The sequence below is a fragment of the Chroicocephalus ridibundus genome, chromosome 3 (genome assembly GCF_963924245.1).
Source record: "Chroicocephalus ridibundus chromosome 3, bChrRid1.1, whole genome shotgun sequence".
NCBI lineage: Eukaryota > Metazoa > Chordata > Aves > Charadriiformes > Laridae > Chroicocephalus > Chroicocephalus ridibundus.
The window spans coordinates 89,319,225-89,337,984 of NC_086286.1; the positions used below are offsets into that span (position 1 = coordinate 89,319,225).

Sequence of the window (18,760 nt, forward strand, 5' to 3'; positions counted from 1 at the left end):
CCGCCCCAGGAACGCAGGCGCAGTGCGGAGGGTTGGTTTTTGAATCCGCGGCGTTGTTATTGACGCCATATTGCTGGTGTGGGAGTCACAGAGGGAAGCGCCGCCGCTGCCGCCGCCCGGGCCCCGCCGCCATCGCTCGTCATCGGCGGCCCCGCACCGGGTAGCCGGGCCCGGCCCCGCGCCCCTCGGCCCAGCTCTCGCCCCGCCACCGGCCGCGGGTGGAATTGGCCCAGCCAGGGCAGGGCGAGCGGCGAGAGCGGGGATCCAGCCGGCCGAGCCGGAGCCGCTGGGGGGGCCGGGGCCGCTCCCCAGAGAGAGGCCGACGGGGAGGCGGCGGAGGCCCTGACGCAGCTGCCCCCTCCTTTCCCTGCCGCCCTCCCTTCCCTCCCCCCCAGCCCGCCCCAGACAGCGGGGAAGGCGCCTCTGGGCAGGGCCGGCTGCTACCACCGCCGCCGCCGTCGTCGTCTCCCCTGCCCCTTGCTCCGAGCCCCCTTCCTCCGCCCGGCCGCCGCCCGGCGCTATGGCTTGCGGCGCCACTTTGAAAAGGACTCTGGATTTCGACCCGCTGCTGAGCCCGGCGTCCCCGAAGCGGAGGCGATGTGCGCCATTGTCAGCCCCGGCCTCGGCCGCCGCCTCCTCCTCCTTCGCCGCCGCCTCCTCCCCGCAGAAATACCTGCGCATGGAGCCCTCGCCCTTCGGAGAGGTGTCGTCCCGGCTCACCACAGGTGAGGGAGGCGGCCCTGCCGTGCCCGGCAGCCCCCCGGTGAAGGGGGGGGGAGTAGATTGGGGGTGCGGGGCGGCGGCGGGGAGACATCGGCGGGGAGGGAGGGGGGCGGCGGGTACGTGAGGCAAGGGGCCGGGAAGGCGACCGGGGAGTGGTGGCGGGAGATGAGGGGAGTGTTGGGTGGGTCTCATGTCCCTCTCCAGCCATTTTCTGTCGGGCTGTGTGGCTGGCAGCGGCGGGGGCCGGGGCGATCCCTGCTCGGCTTGGCACCGCCGCGGCGGAGACACAATAGAAATGGCCGTTTGCAGCAGGAGAGGGGGAGGAGGGACGGGGAGGAAGGGGGGGGGGGGCGGGTTGAGCCGATGCGGGCGGGTGGCCATAGGAAAGGGGTCGGAGTGGGGCGGGGGGGAGACTGGAGAAGGGGACCCGAGCCGGCGGTTGAAGGGGGGGGGCCGTTGGTGGGGGAGGCTTGATCCGGTGCCGAAGGAAGGGGGGGGGCGGCTTGCCTCGCCTCGGGGTCGCGCACGAAGGATTTTATTCCCCCCCCCCTTTATCCGTGAGTGCTTGGATGTGGCAAGGAGAGCCGCAGGGGCGAGTCAGGCTGCGGAAACGTTGGGGGCGGCGGGGGGGGGGGGGGGGGTGGCGACACACTGTGTGACCGTGGTGTCTGCGGGGCTGGGGCTCGCTGCCAGCCGGAGACCCTCTCGGAGGGGGCCTCCCCTCACCTCTCCCCTCCTCCCCCCCCCGCCATCGATCCCCCGCAGCCATTATCGGTGGGTCGAGCGTTGCCCGAGCCGAGGCGGCGGCACCTCCTCCCGTTGCTCAGACATCGCGGGGGGGGCGGGGGGCACGACGACGGGGAGGAAGGGGGGGGGGGGGAGGGAGGGGGGGAGGGCGGGAGCGCGGCCTGTCATCAATCACCCGCAAAACGCCTGTGGGAAAAGGCAAAAGCAGATAAAACAAAGGGGTGATTCCGCTTTCCAGGCCCTTAATGCGGTGCCTCCGTCCCGGGTAACCCATTCTGTGGCATCCTTAAAGTTTGGTAGGAAAACCGAGCGATGAAGGCGATTGTGTGCGAGGGTGAGAGCTGCCTTTAGGGCAGATAAAATGGAATCGGGCAGTTTCCTCGTCTGGGGGACGCTGGGCGAGGAGGAGAAACCCTTTTCCATTCTTAACGTGTGAGAGATGAGTCAACCGGTGGCCCTAAAAGCTCCAGGTCTGCTTGTGTGATTGTTGTCAATTAAAAATGAACCGAGTTCGTTTTACCAGCGAGCAGGGAGAGAAGAAAGGAATGAGTCTTGGCTGGGCACGCAGGATTGATTGGCCCTTGGTACGGTTAGTCTAGTGGGTAGCTTCCAGTAATGCACTTAAGAACGGTTAAGCTCACAGCCATGAGTGGCTGTAGCTCTGAGGTATGGATCTGTGTCCTTTGTGTGCAGGAAAAAAAGCCCTCTGCAGTTGTTGCAGCTGAATTCCTTCTGCTGTTGCGTTTGGTACTCCCTTTTTGTACAAAAGTTGGCCCCGGATTACTGCTAGTATTACCAAGCAGTAGGTTTGAATGTGTTTTCAAATTGCCGTCTCCTCCATGTAGGAGGACAGTGCCTTGTTTCAATATTCTTGGTTCTGAAAACTGTACAGTGGAATATATTTTTCACAGGTTTTAATCAAATAAAAAAAAAATGCTATGGAGGAAATATATAAGAGGGCATACAAAGTACTTACACTTGGCATCAGTGCCTTGATATTTTTTTGCACCTCTAGGAAAAGATCTTGAATGAGTCAGCGGTCTGGGATGAGCGTTGTGATGGATGGCACTCCCTGGTACAGTGAGGCATTACGTATACTTTCAGCTAGATGTTTAAAACCAGAATCTGTTTGATTAATTTTAGAAGATAAATGTTGCTTCATTGCAAGGATTTCTTTTTGCTTTTTTCTTTGGAATTTGGAGAGCTTAGGTTATGAATATTTAATATAAATATTGTCTGGCCAGTAAATGTGTATTGCTGAAAGGAGACAAATCAATAAAATTTTCAGCAGAGATAATCTATAGCAATATTTGAGGTAATACCTAAGCTCCTATCTTAGTGATTCTGAAGCTCTTAAAAACTAAAATGGTTCTGAAGTTGAGCAAATACAGGCCTCATCTTCTTATGAGAAAATCAGAGGTGTAGGTGGTAATCCATGTGAAAGGGTGATTCTGTACTGACAAGGGTGTGTTTTATGTAAGCCATTTGTGTAATCTAATGAAAAGTGAAGGCCAGTAAATCGAAATGTCTCCTACAGCACTTGAATGCTCTTGAGCAAAACTTGAATCATTTATAAATTGTGCACATTTCCACGGGTTTTGCTTAAAAGCTCCCTCTATGGTTTCTGTTACAAGAAAAAAAATCTTTATGCAGTGCTAGTCCAAATGCGACTGTTGAGCAGCTTGCTTAGTTTTTACTTTCAGTTGAATTTATGACACTGGGTATGTTTAATTTTGACCATCAGCAAACAAAGTAGAGCTTATCATTTTAAAGGGGCCACTTGAAAGATTGTGTGCGGTTCATCTCATGTAATTTTGTAAATGTACATCTGACCTAATAATTTGTGGTTTTCTTGATAGTCAGTTGGAAGAAACAGATGGTTTATTCTAGAGCTGTGCCTTAGGATGAGGCAAAGTATGCTGTAGAAATATGTGTTGCTTTCCATTGACTGTAAAATTAATTTGCATGACTATTTCTGATGTAGATGTCTATGTCTACATTTGGGTCAGATAAATCTTGCTCTGTGTGTGAAAAGAATTCCAGTCTGATTTTAAAAGTATTCCCAGCTGAGCCAACCATTTTGTTCAGTTTTTATATTGGGAAATTTAGTAACAATATCCAGAATTCAGTTGACTTCATTTATGGCTTTCTCAGCGTGTTACTGTGATGCTTAGGTTTCCAGCACTTAAAAAGTGTCTATCTGAATTTGGTTTAATGAAAATAAATGGTCATATGAAATCAGAGCTCCGGATATAAAATCTAATGCTGATACTTTATTTTAAGTATAATTTATTCACACTTACGCATTTTTCTTCTCTCTGATCCTCTGTCCTGGTAGTGTTTAACTTCACCCAGTGGAGACTATATCAGCACCAGAACTTCTTACCACATGGTTAATCATTTCAAAAATGAATTATCTGGAAGCAGAGTACGGATTGATTGAGGGGGGTGCTGAGAACTAAGAATACAGTCTGGTGGTCAGTCAGATGAGAAAACAGCTGTCTTTATAGAGTGGTCATAGACAAATAAACAATACGTCTGTTGGAGAGAGGGTAGGCTTATTCAAGATGAAATTTATCTCTCACAAGAGTGTTTTAATATTTTGTGGTTATTTGAACAGCTGTTAGGTCACTTCCAGTTTCTCAATGAATTTGGCAGCCAAACTCTAATTGTGGCTTTACCATCTATACTTTCTGTTGAATTGTGCTTACTGGCTTGAGCATATGCTCAGTATGTTTGCTAATTTTTTGATATGATTGTTTGCATCTAGAATTATGTTTTAAAGCTGCGTTCACTGTAAGCAGTGCAGAACATATCTGCCTGGCTCAATTTTGAAAGAGTGGCTCCTTTCTACTGCTTGAATGCTACAGATGAGTTTTACTTTCATGTAAGTTCTAGCTAGAAATGAGACTGTTCTGTATGATCAGAATAACTGCACTTGAGTCTGGATGCCTGTACATAATGCATTATAGATGTTTGGTTTCCTGTGAAGTCCTAAGGGTACTGTCCTGTTTTGAAGCTATTAAATGAATTCTAGAGGGTGAAAGGAGGAAGCAGTGGCAGTTTTTTCTGTTCTCTGCCGGATGTTTTAGAACCTTTATTTGCAGTTTTCTTTGCCCTGATGAAAGATTATGTTCTTGGTGTGTGTGTGTGTAAGAATAAACTACATTTACGTTGCTTTTTAAATTCAAAGGCAGGTTAGTGTTAGAAAGCCTGCGTGTCTGGATATTTCTGAGACTGATGCTACAGTGGGAAATACATTCCAAAGAAATGGTGGGGGGGGGGCGGGCAGAGATAATGTTGACCTTAGGGATTTAAATCTCCTCATTCATGATACATAGCAACTGAGAAGACAAACTGAGATCAGTAGCTTTCTTCCATGCTCCTGACCCCAAATCAGTTGTTAACTTGCAGCTGGAACTTTGTAGAATCAAAAAGAATGTTGTATTTAAAAAGTTTGTGGAGTCGCTTAAAAATCCACAAACTTTTGCATCTGCCCATGCAATTTTTCCTCCCTCTGAAACAGTCGTCTGCCTCAGCACTTCCCCAGCAACTAACTGATGTTGCAAACCAAAAATTGTAGTGGGTGGGGTTATTGAGAACAGTCCTTCAACTCGGGTCACTGGTTGAAATCCAAGCAGAGATAATGTCAAATGTTTGACAGAATATGGCAACTATTGAATATATGCAGTATTTAGTAAGGAGTATGCATAATTGGTATTGCTGCTCTAATGGAAGTTTTATGGCAAATGTCTCTAGTTAAAATGGCAAATGGAGTTGGTTCTAAGAGTCTCCTCTCATGAAGGACTCTTTACAGGTAGATAAATTTGTGTTTAATGTGTACCTTTTTCTTGAACAGAATAATCTGGGGGAAAAAGATTGATCTAATTAACACAGATTTTCAAAGTTAATGCAAGAAAATGACTGACCTTTTTGAACAGGAAGAAGTGTTACTCTTCCCTATATAGGCTGTCCTCCTGTGACCTTTTGGTTGCCCTCTTGAGCAAACTTAACTACTTCTGTCTGAAACTTGGTCAGACAGTGACCAAGTATGAGTTTGCCTTTTAAATGAACAAATCTAGTGGCTTTGGAATGTGACATATCAGTAGTGCTGCATCTCTTTCTGCTTAATTTCTGTTTTGTTAACATTTATCCACATGTGTATTTATTGCTAAATTATCTTGTCAAGATGCCAAATTTTTCATTGTGCGCCAGTATTGCAGAAATCATTAGGATTTTAAAAAACAAAACATTCCCACCCCTTAAAAAAAAAAAAGAGAAAGAAAAAACACATAATGACTGCATCTGGACATGATACTTTAATTTATATGAGAAATTTCTATCCAGATGCCTGTGGTGGCTATAAATGTTAAATATCCTTGGTCGTAGATGTCATAAAATGTTGAAGCAGTTTTTTGTTTCAGTGGCAAGTCTGATAAATGCGGTGTGACATTTTTTTATGTGAAGAGAAAGATCTAATTGCTGTGTCTAATGCATTTTGCATTGCTTGATTTATTTTTCATTCCTCAACCCCTTGATCAGGAGAACTGGGATTTCCTGAAATAACACATTTGCAGGATGAGCTAATGCATATGTGGGAGAACCAGAACCTTCATCAACCTGAGACTTTGAGTAATTGGATCTCGTGAGGTGGCCAGCTCTGCGCCACAGAGTCCATTACAAGCTGCTTCTCTCCGTTCTGTAGCTATAGATGCTGGCTGTGAAGTGTCACCATGTATGCGTTACCACTGTTCTCTCTGGCGCGTAGAGCATGCTCCTCTGAGGTGAGCATGATTTCCAAAAGTATACATGCTATTACTGAAGTCTCACAGACCACGCCTAATTAAGAAACATAACTAGAGTGACTGATGTCTGTGGTGACCAAAGCAAGAGAGTAAGAGGAATATCTGGATTATTTTAATTTCTGTCTGTGCCTGTGGATTCCCTGGTTAAGTAGATATAAAATGTGAAGAATACTGTTACCCATTGCTCTGCTGCAGCACTGCCCTTAGGGGAAGCTAGCTTCTTAAAATTAATGTTGCGTGTCAGTAGTCTGGTAGGGAGACCAAACTGGGAACGCGGTAGCATCAACTAAATGCTGAATAAGGGTGATGGCCTAATGGAAATGTTATGAATTTGAGCTAGGACAGCAAAGTAGTTTTGCTTTTGCAGGAGCTGAAATCCCTGAAGATGCGTGCTGTTGACATCAGGATAGCATTTGATTGATTCACTTAGAAGAAATCTCAGGCATGGTTCAAGTTTGAATACATATGTTGAATGGGGACATTGCAAACTGAAACCTGAGCTTTAGGTTCCATTTCAGGCCAGGAAAACTGCTACTCTGATTTCAGCCTATTGAGTCACCTTCCTATGTATTTTGCCAAAGTTGCCTTAAGCAAAATGAGAGAAGCCAGGAACTGAGATGAAAGATTGCTAGTTTAAAAATCACGCCCCCCTTCCAAAAAAGGAAGAAGAAAAAAATCCTTCAGGGGAAACAATCAGGACCTTCATAATTGATAAGCAGTTATTAAAATGGAGAAAATAATTGTTTGCCTTGTTACCTTTTCAAGTTGAACTGCTGTTTCCCTTGTACATATTTTCTAGGTAATTACAGGTCAGGATGAAATAATTAGATGACAGAACTTTGAAAAAGAATAACTTGCCTTTTTATCGTGAATAAAGGAAGTGAGAAGACGACATCACTCCTTGGAAATGAATATTTGGCTTTGTAATCCATTAGTGTGACAGATTATATTCCAGATGTCAAACTTGAATTCTGAATTGCCTCCTTCATGTTTCATCCACTCTTCATTGGGTGTGAAAGCAGCTGAAACATGAAATTTTGGTTCCCCAAATAATTTCAAAAATTCTGAAAAAGACTGGCATGAAAGCTGTCCTTCGTCTTAATGCAGTATTTCATGAACATATGTGCTCAACTTCATGCTCTCAGTACACAGAGCTCTAGATTAAAAAAAAGAGTGTCTGTGCATTTCATTACATTCAGGTGTATCTAACTGAATCTCCTGTGCCTTTAGTAGTTGTGAGACAGCAGCAGTCTTCATTTGTCATTCTTTATCTTAGCCTTGAACCTGAAGGGTCAGAAGGGGGCATATAATACAGTCTTGCATAACTGGCTGGGATTTAGACTCATCTTGAATTTGTCATTTATGAAGTACTAATTCATTTCAGTGTGTTGGCAGCGTGGCTTTTTCTTGCTGCTACCCTAAATTCAGCAAGCCTAATTTTCACTTTCAGCACCTCTGCCTGGTGTTAGCTAGCTCTGTACCTTCAGAGGTACCTCTAACCTCTAGGAAACACTGAGTACAGGGGATGAAGTGAAATTAAAAAGAAACTGAGGATAGGCCAGAGTGATGTATGTTTGATCATATTAAATATATTCCTTTTGTCATCTCATAAATGAAATTATTGCCTGACGTACAATGTCTGATTTGAACTTCAGCACCTATAAAATGGCTGCAAGTCTTTATTTTAAACATCTAGTGAGTTCTAATATACATGATTCAAGTTCTCACTTCAGTTTTAAAGTCTTAGAGAAGCTCACTTAGATTAGGTTTTCTTTAATGAGTGCGCTTTCAGATTCTAAATTTTTATATATAAAATAAATTGTTAATTAAAATGCATGTCGTTGTTGAAAAGGACAGTTTGGGCCTCCACATTGAGGAACACATAAAAAAAGCTGTCCTGTGTTTGATGCTAGTTAAATGTACATTTTAATTCAGTTGTCATCTGCAGAGAGAATAGTCAGAGCTAATTGGAAGTAAAGGAAGTTGAGAAACTGAACTTGAAAAGTGAGGAAGGTTTTCCGGAATCAAAATTAGGTTGGAGAACAAGATCTGCTAACTTTAAGCTTTTGTTTAACTGGGACAGAGTTTTAAAGGGCTTTACAGTTAGATGTCTGCAATATAGGTGTTGTTCAAAAGTTGTCTGGTTTGCACTGCCTTAATATTTCATGGCCTCTTTCAAGTGCTGAGATGCTATGAAAACTGTTTTGAACGGAATGTTTGATCAGCAGATTTATTTTTGTGGATTTATTAAGCAAAACTGTAAGAAGTAACTTCGTGCGTTTTAACAACTTTCCGTACTCTCCTAGATTGTTTTAAAAAAAGGAGACAAAATAATTCAATTTGGTATTCAGGTTTTCATTTAAAATGAGTCATAAATATTTGCAAGCTTACATTTCACTTCACAGTGAAGTAGTTTTGTTTAAAGGCATAGATTTTATGTCACTGTATGTTAATACAAATGTCTCCTCAGTCTTTGCTGCTTTGCTGCAAAAATGTGCCTGCTTAATTTGAGACCAGTCTGATCATTCATGTGAGAAGTCTTTGAATAGTTCGATGCTGTGTTAAACTTGTGTTTCTTGACTATTAATCTCTGTTTCACAAATGGTGGAGATCGGGAAGTACGAGATGAGTCATTCTCGCAGTCATCTTGCCTACTAGCAGCACAGTGCTGAGTAGAGCTCTCGTCCAGTTCCCTGTACTGAGCAATAGTGCCTTAAATCTCTTAAGTCAGCCTAAATAGAGAAACACCATTTACGAAATCAGATTATGTACATGCTCAAGTAGTGTTCAGTCAGGATTGCAGATCTCAGGCTTTTTTCTCTTGGTGGCTGTTTGCAATGTAGACAGTGTACTGTCATGTTTAAATAGTCCCCTCCTCCATCCCGCTCTGCTTAGTTTTACAGCTTTTCCTGAAGTTGTAGTATGCAGACTGTCAAAGTGGTTTTCTCAGGACGGGGATCTCCCAATGTATCCGTCAGTGGCATTTCTTCAGATTTTTGATTTTCAGAGCAAGGTTTTCGGATTGCAAGTTAAAAAGTGTTGCTAGGTTAGAAGCAGATGAAATTACTGTAGTATCATTGAGACTTCTGTGTCCACAATTCAATATCATTTGGAATAGAATCATGTATCCTTGGTGCGCAGATCTTAATTTTCTATCTCAGTTGTTACTGTTTTCCAAAGTCATTACCTGATTTCTCCGCCTACCTTCCCTGTTGTGTGTCCCTCCCCACCCCCCCTCCCCTGTATGTTGCATTTGCTCCTTCTATTCTGGCTGGTGTTTTAACATTTTCTCTTAATTTTTCCCTATTTAATTTTCAGAAGTTGTTACAGCTGGAGAAAACCTGGCTGATGGTTGTTTTAACCCTTGGAGTTTTATCCAGTAACCAGAGTCTGTTTAATTTTTTTCCCCCCTTAATGATTTTGGTGATTTATGTGGTTTGAGGATGTTTCTGCAAAAAGATAATGGAAAGGAGAGCTGTAGAGAAGATTTTTATCAAAGTTGTCACACCTGAAATTTTGCTGATGTTTTTGCAGTTCATGCATAATTCGGAAAGTATGCGCAGGACAAAGTAGTCATAGTGAAGGATGCATGCGATCTGTTACATTCTTCAGTTAATGTAAATACAGTGTGAATGTTTGCAGTCACATTTCTCATAGTGTAGACAGGCTTTAGGACAGATGTTATGAGTTAATTTGGTTCCCACTCAAAATTACCCAGTATTGCTTTAGCTAGAACAGCACTTGGTTCTGAGAAAAAGTATGGTTTTACCACCATAATGCTATTGAGTAAAAATGTTGCAGGACCATTTTCTGACTGATGCAGTTTGCATGCACGTGACAAATTCTGTATGGGATTCTGTTTAATTTTGGAAGCCTGACTGCATCTTGGTTTAACCTGATTTATGTATTTCTGGAGTGTAGTATGGATCTTGCCCTACAAAAAAAGTATGAATCCTCCAGCCACCCTTGAGTACTTTTTTTGCCACTTTCTCATAGTTTCCTTCTCTTCGTTGCCCTACTGTGCTTCTTTATTATGTCTCCTGCATTTGCTGCTTCTTTGAGCCAAGTTACCGGTCACCCTTTAGGGAGCTGAAAATTGTACAAGCACTGTGGCCATGGGACTGAAAAGGTTTAAACTGCAATGCCTTCATCAATGGACAAAATCCAAACAAGAAACTCTTGCTGAAAATGCTGGCATTCCTGTTCACTAGAAACACTCTTTTTATGAGTTGGAAGCTCCCAGACTGATTTATGGAATTGAAGAATCACTGCAATAGTTAAACCTCTGAACTAGGAATTGGCAAATGTTTATTTCTGCTTGGTCTAGCATAGGCTTCAGCTACCGACTGAATAAGCTGGTAGCTGAAGTTAGTTGCTTCACATGGTTGCTTACTAGAAAATGTTCAAATAAGGAACCTCAATAGCTTACTGTTTACAAACTTGAAAATTAATTGAGTTTTCATGGTACTGTATTGGCAAAATGCCAAACAGAAGTAGGAAGGTACTGAGTTGAGTGGAGTCCTTTGCAGCTCTGACATGATCGCATTGATTTGTATGTATCTGAGCTTTGGAAACCTGTCTTTGCCAAAAGTCTAGAGGTCTCAGTAGAAGCTGATACTTTAGGGAATTTTTTTTTAAATGCATTTGAAAGTAAGAATTCTCATAAAGAGGGAGTCTTTGAAGTCTCTTTCTGTGAAAGTCTCCCATAAAAATAGAAAATGGCTTTTTTTTTCTTTAATATTATACATTTTCAGAGCATATGCAATTAAGGCGCTGTTGTACTTGGGAGGCTTTTGGTATATGGAATTTCAGGGAGAAGGCATGCAGGATTGATAGTTTCCTTGCAAGGATTACTTCTTTCCTTGTAGTTCTACAATGGAAATGAGATTTTTGAAAGCATTTGCTACATTTTATTCAGTGCAATCAATTCTGAACTACGTATTGCCATAGAGACTATTGATCCATCCATTGTGTTTATTTAGCTAGATCTGACGCTGTCAATAATGTGTGGAAGGCTTTTGTATTTTGTTTTTTGGTTTCCAATTCTTTGAGATTTTAAGCATTAGTTGCTATATGCGTATTCTGTCTAAATTCTGTTTTCCTCTCCACCTTGCCTATACAGCAGTAACTATACAGAGAGGGATGGTATTTCATGTACTTGTTTTATTCTGGAGTCTTTTGTTACCCTTGACTAAATGAAAGATAAACATTGTCTGGCGGAGAATGATGATTGCAAATTAAATGTATGAGAGGAAGATTATGAATACTAGTAGAAGTTCTGCAGCCTAATTTTTATACATGCATATTGTATGGTTGATAGTTCCAAAGTTTTAACCTTATGCTCTTTATTCTTTTTTAGCAGTACTTTGTCACCAATACCTGACCTTAATTAACAACATTTTTGCTAGTGTTTTGGGGAAAACAATCTGGAGTTACCTTTCATTTAATTAGTTTCACTGTATGTCTCTTAGGTAAAACATGGTGGGTTTTGCAGGCCATGTTTTAAGAGTCTACCTTTATCATCTGTTAATTATCTACAGTGTTTGGAGTTTGAGTGGAAATAAAGTTAAGTGAAATACTGAAATGTAATTATCTTAGGCTTAATTTTCTTACTGTTTTTCTTTTAGAACAAATTCTGTACAACATAAAACAGGAGTACAAACGCATGCAGAAGAGGAGACACTTAGAAAATAGCTTCCAGCAGACAGATCCTTGTTGTTCTACTGATGCACAGCCACATGCATTTCTTCTTACTGGACCAGCTTTGCCAGGTACCCCAAAATTCTGTGTAATTCTACTATGTGTTCTTAAGCCTCTGTTTGCATAAATAATTTTCCCTAGTTATCTGCTGGTTTATGGCACCTTCTCACCAGTTACTGTTGGGGTTTTTTTGGCAATACTAGCATTGATCTGGAAGATTGTAGTTTCTCATCTTGAAAATCAGTAGGGTACAAAGCTTGCATTGTTTTCAAGAGAGCATCCTGCATACCCTGACACTGATACTGTAATAGGCTTTTGCAAAGCAGCTGTCTTTGCAAAAATATACTGTACTGTAATTTTTACATAAAATAGAAGCTTAAATTTGTAAATGGCAACTGCCATGTAAATGATATTCACAGGGTTTGTGTAACACTCTTCATGTTTTGATAGCCATGTGTATTGTCCATTGTAGATGTCTTCCTTTTGAGTGTTCAATTTTACTTTAATGGTAATGAGAAGTGCTCACGTGGCAGAGAAAGACTTCTCCAAGTGTTCTGTGAAGTTCCTTTAATGTAAAAGATGTGAAGAAAACTGTTGACAAAAATGGTTCTGAACTACTTGTAAGTTTAAATTGCTATGCCCAAATATTTAATCTTAGGTACTTCATCTGCAGCATCATCACCATTGAAAAAAGAACAGCCGCTGTTTACTCTCAGACAAGTTGGAATGATCTGTGAACGTTTGCTGAAAGAACGTGAAGAGAAAATCCGTGAAGAGTATGAAGAAATTTTGACCACAAAACTTGCAGGTATATTATAGTTCAAAATAATGTGTTAGAATGAGTTCGAAAACTTAAAACTTTTTCTTGTTTTTGCGTTATGCTGTTTTTTCTGACCTAATCTGATTAAGTAATGAGATTGCATACAGAACAGAAAAAATGATGTGTAGTCTCTTTGATAGGTTCTTTTCTTCCATGCTGCCTTGTATAGAAACTATGACTCCTGGGTATTACTAATCAATGGAAACAGTGGTTTTATTTCAGATAGAACTTTCTCTTGCTATCATGTTTGAATTGATCATTTCCTCCTCAGTTTTTGCCAGAAAGGCTTTCTATTCTACTGGCTTAAGAGCTCTTTGTGAAGGACGTTTTTTTTTCCTGCTTGGGAACTGACTTCCTTTTTCTGGAGTTTGGCAAGAAGACAGTACCTAAGATTTCCCTTTCTATCCCAGTACTTACCATTACGCTGCTGCCAGCAGTATTTGGTATCTGCCTGAGTGTCAGTAGTTTAGCTGCATTTCTGATGCTCTGTCTTGAATTGTTGTATTTCACATCATTCGGCTGATACTTTTGGCACCTTATGCCAACTTACTTTTTCATAAGGATCATGTTAATGTCAGCATTGTAAATATGACCTTTAATTGTTGAAGTTCGCTACTTCTAAGCATCTTGCTAGCATTTGAGCATCTAACTTCTATTCCATTCAGAGGTAGGTGCCTTCACAGTATGATTCAGTGTCTAATTTAATATTTAGTGTGATGATAACGAACATCTGAGCTCACTCTTTGGCAGCAAACCTGCTTTTGAGTACCCACGGTTGTTCTGCTTCCCCCCTGGAAACACATCAGAATTGAAGTTTGTAGATCTCTTCAAGTGTGGGAATAAAACCTTCTACAGGCAAGCCCGTGCCGAAAGTCACCAGACTGCTCGTGTCAGGCTTGCGGGTTGCCTGTGACAGTATTGTCTCTGCACCTGAGCCTCTCTGTTCATGTTCTGTGGTTGCTGATCTGCCATTGCTATGTAAGAAATGACCACAGTTCTAAGTCCCCCTTAAGTCTACATCTATTTACAACTATAACTAGAGCCCTAAGTACTTCTGTTGCTTTGGGCCTAATGTTCTGTTTCTGCATTTTTCTTTTTAACCCGCTTCAGACTGATGAATTAGGACCCCAGAGCTTTTTTCTTCTAATTTATTTATGTTAGGAATTGGGTCATTTCTTGCATTCTCTTGAATGTGTTTCAGTTAGCAGTGATCATAATAACCATTTGAAGACCAGATATGTTTACCTTTGCTCTAGACACTTTCCGAGTACAAACTTGTAGTTCTTTACAGCAGAAGCCGCTCTGGCAAGTTCCTTATCTGTACTCCATCTGTCAATTCCAAAGAGAAAATTTTTTGGTTTTGGGAAGGGAGAGGGGGGGTTTCTGTTTAGTGGGTTGTGGTTGACAGTGAGAGATGAGTTAAGTTTACTTGTTCTTACGATGGTGGTGACCAAAAGAGCTATTAGAAAGACCATGTTACTGCATCCCATATATCAAGCCAATAATAAATTTTCAGTGTTACATGGGAATTTAGAAAGAGACTGAAAAGAATCTAGAAGTTCCTTACATAGAAGGACATTTATATTTTTCTACTGACAGAATGATTATATCTTTTTCTAAACTTAGTACAGTAAGGTGATACTCACTCTTATAAACTAGTGAAGTCAATGGAAATGTAACTGGAAATTCTGTAATAGATCTCAGTTGAATAGCTCCTTTCAAGTGACTTAACTGAATGTTTGGATCTCAGATATTTTCCTCATTCTGTTCTGAATCACAGTTTTCTTGTAGGTAGTTAGCCAGATACTGCCTTTTTTTTTTCCTCTCCCATGTTCTTTGTGAGCAGAGTTGCCTTTCATGCAGAGTGAGTGTTTGATAAATGGAAAACTCGGATCACTGTCATGCCCTGATTTCCCCTCCTGTCTTTGTTACCTGAAACCGCTGTGTAGCATAAACTTGGGTTTGCAAGATCCTTTGCAGATTTTAAACCAGAGGAGGAGTGTAAGGGGTTAAGGGAAACTTCAGTGTGAAAAGCTTTCTAGAATCTGTGTGTGAAAACCAGGTTTTTATACTAAAAGTCAAGTTGTAGAGTATAGTAATCATATTTGTATTTGTGGCCTTTAGTCACCTTTTGACTTAAAATAGCTACTTAGAACACGTATGATACGGGATGTCAGTGGTGTAAGTATCTTTACCAGTGTTCACTTACAATTTTCAAGCAGTTCCCTGTAGGTTGCCCTTACCTTTGGATTGCTTAACTTTCCCAATCTGAATGCCACAGGAAAGGAGATGTTTGGTAACCGTGGATTCTTTAAATTTCCAAAGCCATAATTTTAACAAAGATAATGCTACAGCGTAGCTGTGTATGTTGACTTAAACCTTTACAGAAGAAAGCAAGCTTGCAAGTTGGTTTCTGGCTTTTAATGCATACTTTTAGGAAAAGTTCTAGTTGCTGTTATTTTTGGAAATGGTTTCTGGGCAACAGATCCTTCAATCTGCTCTTTGTGTTATTTTGTTGTTTGGCCAAGATCCTTGCGTGGCTGATGAAAAGCCATCAGTCAGAACTGCAGTGAAACAGAGGTCCCGCTTGTGGGCAGAGGGGAACTGGCTGCCGTGACCCTGGGGCCCTTCAGTCAGGGATGAATGTCCTTAGATCGTTGGGTCAGGTCCGTACGTTGGGCTGCTGCTGCACTACTTGCTGATTACTGATACCCTGTTTACTTCAAAGGTGAAGCTCATCCCTGCAAGAGGATGGGGACTTTAATGGGGCAAACCTGTGGGACTAGGAACCACTACAAATCTAACTGCATTTTTGGTTGAAGATTGCCTTCTTTGACCTTGCCCTTTTCTCAGAACACCCCACATTGCTGCACATGTATTTTTCCACAAGGGAGGAAGGGGAATGGAGAGGAGCGGCATCTGGTAGATATTACTCTCCTTGTTCAATTTCCTAATTCTGAAAGGTGATATCCTGCTGATGAGTGCAATATTAAAACTGAATAAAATATTGCGAATGTACTTGTATGTATGTGTGTATAGAAAGAATAATCTTTCTGGGAAAGAACAATGCTTAGTTCAAAGCCAATATTAATACATTTGATATCTAAATTTCATTTCAGATTACGCAGTAGCTGTTTTCATGAAGTCCACAATCAACTCTATATCTCCTATTGTGGCTACTTTCGTGATTGGAATTAGTCAAGTGTTAGTCACTTAGCATTTCATCCTTTTAGTTTGTTGTTTGCTTTTGATTTTCTGGTGGTCACCAAAAAGAATTTCTAACTCCGTAGCAAGTCCCTTTCTTGTGTCCCACTTTTCTGTGTTTCCATTTCATTAAATTAATTTCCTTGCATCTGGTAGTGACAGGAGCAGAGGGAGGTTATGTTTCCAACCCTAGCACTGACCTTAATGCCATGTTTGCTTAACCACTCTGCCCCCGTTATGGATCTGTGAAATGGGCACGCTTGATTGCTTCAAAATACAGTGTCTGATGCTTAGCCAGGTGTTAGGTATATTGAGGTCTTTGTGGATGTGCAGCATAATTCTCTTTGAGCATATTACCGTCTTTCCCATTACAGAAGTTTGTAAGGGAAAGTCTTAATTAAGGGGACATGTGCTGCATTGTTGTTCTTGGGGATGAAAAGGAAACGGCAGCGATGAACTGTGTGAAGTCACTTAAAACTACTGTTAGTGGATGTGTGTTTTAATTTATATGATTTGTATGTATTAAAAAAGTAGCCTTGAATATTTTTCAGCTTGAGTTAACTTAATATACTCACACTTCTAATGCTTCATGCTTGCAGAACAATACGACGCATTTGTGAAGTTCACGCATGATCAGATCATGCGACGATATGGAGAACAGCCTGCCAGTTGTGAGTATCTGTTTCTGCTGGTTCCTGTATTCCTGTAGCAGCGTTAAATTACTAAATGTTCAATAATTTAAGCGGCCATTGTTTGTTGTTAAGCTTCAGCTAGGCCCCAAGTTATAATACTTTTAAACGGGCAATAGGGAAGACCAAGGTTGAAAGGAAGATATGAGAAAAAAATGCAGCTTTTGTTTAAAACATTTAAAACTGTCTCCCGTAACATGCTGGGTTTTTATTTCTGAAGCAGATTTTGATATTGCCATAACAGGTTTGTGATAGAGCTGGCATTTGTTAACTCCATCATTAATTCTTGTTTGTTTTTATTTTTTTTTCCAGATGTTTCATGAATCACACTTTCTGCATATGTGGGCTGCCCTATACACCCTGTTTTATTGTTGCAAGCCGTCCCAGTAAAGACTTGCAGCAATGCCATATTTTTTCCCCCTGTGAACACAGGTTATTTCAAGCTTTTGTCAGTGGCAACCACTCTTATGCAGCAACTGGTTTTGGAGTGCTCCCTGATGTCAGTACCACCTGGATGTGGACCTTTGCTACCTGTAACAATACCAGTGGCCTCATTTGCTGTATCATTACAATTTGGCTTCTTATGTTAATAAGTTTGAAAAAGTAAAGGATTAAAGCTGGTGTTCTAGAAGTTGCCCTTCACTGGTTGTGTAAATAAAAATGTAGAATGACACTTCTGACTGAAGTTAGTGTGGTTTTCATAACTGTGCACTACAACAAAGCTGTAATCACAGTTAAGTTAGAATGTAATCCCAGGACAATTTTAAGCAAATAGCCCACAGTACTGCCTGTGAAATAGTGAAGGAGGGCATTTCTGTATTCCATGACTTTTTTGGGGGTTAAGAATGGGTTTATATGATTTCTCATTTTTGTAGTTTTTATTTATTCTATCAGTCTTTAACAAATGTTTATTGCTGCAATTTTTCAGTGTATCATTGTTTTACTGCCCTTGTAGTACTGGAATTTAGTTGGAAGAATAAAACATTTACTTCTAATCTGTTTGTTTTTAATATGCAGGTGGAACTTTTGCTGTGTACGAATAAACTTAAATCTGAGTGTTTAAATGAAAACTTCATTTACTAGCAATAGTGGGTGGGTCAGAATTTTAGATCAGGAGAGGGAGGTAGACAAAAATCTCAGGTGATTCTTCAGAGGCGGAGAAATCTTCCTTAGATTGTCTGTATTGTTTGCTGTTGTGGCAGCATGTTTATTACAGAACTGACAAGTAACTCTTGATTTAACTCACTGCAGCTGACTCAAACAGTTGTGCTCATGCCCCTTCAGATGTAAATGATAGGTCAAAGGAAATCTGTTCATAAGATAGAGCAGGTGCTTGCCCCACAAGCTGGAACTGTGTAGGTATTGGAAGAGCTAAAGGTGTGCAATCTTCGTGTTCGGGGTTGAGGAGTTTGTTGTTGGATGCATTCAGCTGTTTCCAGACTGCGGTGTTAGTGCTGGCTGCTACTGGCTGTGCCGTTCTGGGGCTCGGTGTGGATCACTGAAAATTTTCTACGTGGCAAGTCCAGGTCTGTGTGCTGTGGGGTAGAAGTGGTGCTTAGCAAGTGACTGGGGTTATCTGCTTTGGGGACTTTAAAGTAGTTTCAGAGTAATCCTTTGATTGTGAACTGTTGCCTTCTCTAACTTACTGTCTGCTTCTGGTTAAGTGGAAGTCTGTTGTGTAATAGGTCTTTGTACCATTTCAAATTAATGGGAGAGTTTTAGATGAAAGGTAATTGAAACTTCAGCTAGTAGATACGTGCATTAATGGGCTCATGCTGATGCTTAAGATTTCAGAGAAGGCATGTGATGAGCTCTAGCTCTTAGTGAACTTTTATTCACTTAGAAGTGAGGTGACAAGTTCAGAATTAGGTACATTGCCACAGTATCAGATTATTTGCTGCTCACTTTCCTGAAACCCATCTTACCCAAATATTTGGATTCTTTTTACTGTATTTTCAGAATCTTGGAAATGGGAAATCTCCAGACTCCACTCTTGAGTCTCCTGCTACTGAAGCTAAAACTATCAGGGGCTGTAATTTCTGTTGATTGCCTCAGGGTTCTCAGTCCCTCTC

At 41.4% G+C, this 18,760-nt stretch overlaps 1 protein-coding gene across 2 annotated transcripts; it reads left to right on the forward strand.

Moving 5' to 3' along the window:
• The first annotated feature begins 23 nt into the window (after window positions 1-23).
• AKIRIN2 (akirin 2) lies at window positions 24-17,758 on the forward strand. 2 transcript variants are annotated; one of them, XM_063330019.1, is made up of 5 exons: window positions 24-725; window positions 11,903-12,046; window positions 12,649-12,783; window positions 16,599-16,670; window positions 17,001-17,758. In XM_063330019.1, exons 1-5 carry the CDS (start codon window positions 521-523, stop codon window positions 17,009-17,011), a joined length of 567 nt encoding a protein of 188 aa, XP_063186089.1. In that variant the 5' UTR covers window positions 24-520; the 3' UTR covers window positions 17,012-17,758. The 2 variants fall into 2 exon arrangements, with proteins under 2 accessions (XP_063186089.1, XP_063186088.1); XM_063330018.1 differs by having other exon boundaries at window positions 27-725; window positions 12,634-12,783.
• The last annotated feature ends 1,002 nt before the right edge of the window (window positions 17,759-18,760 follow it).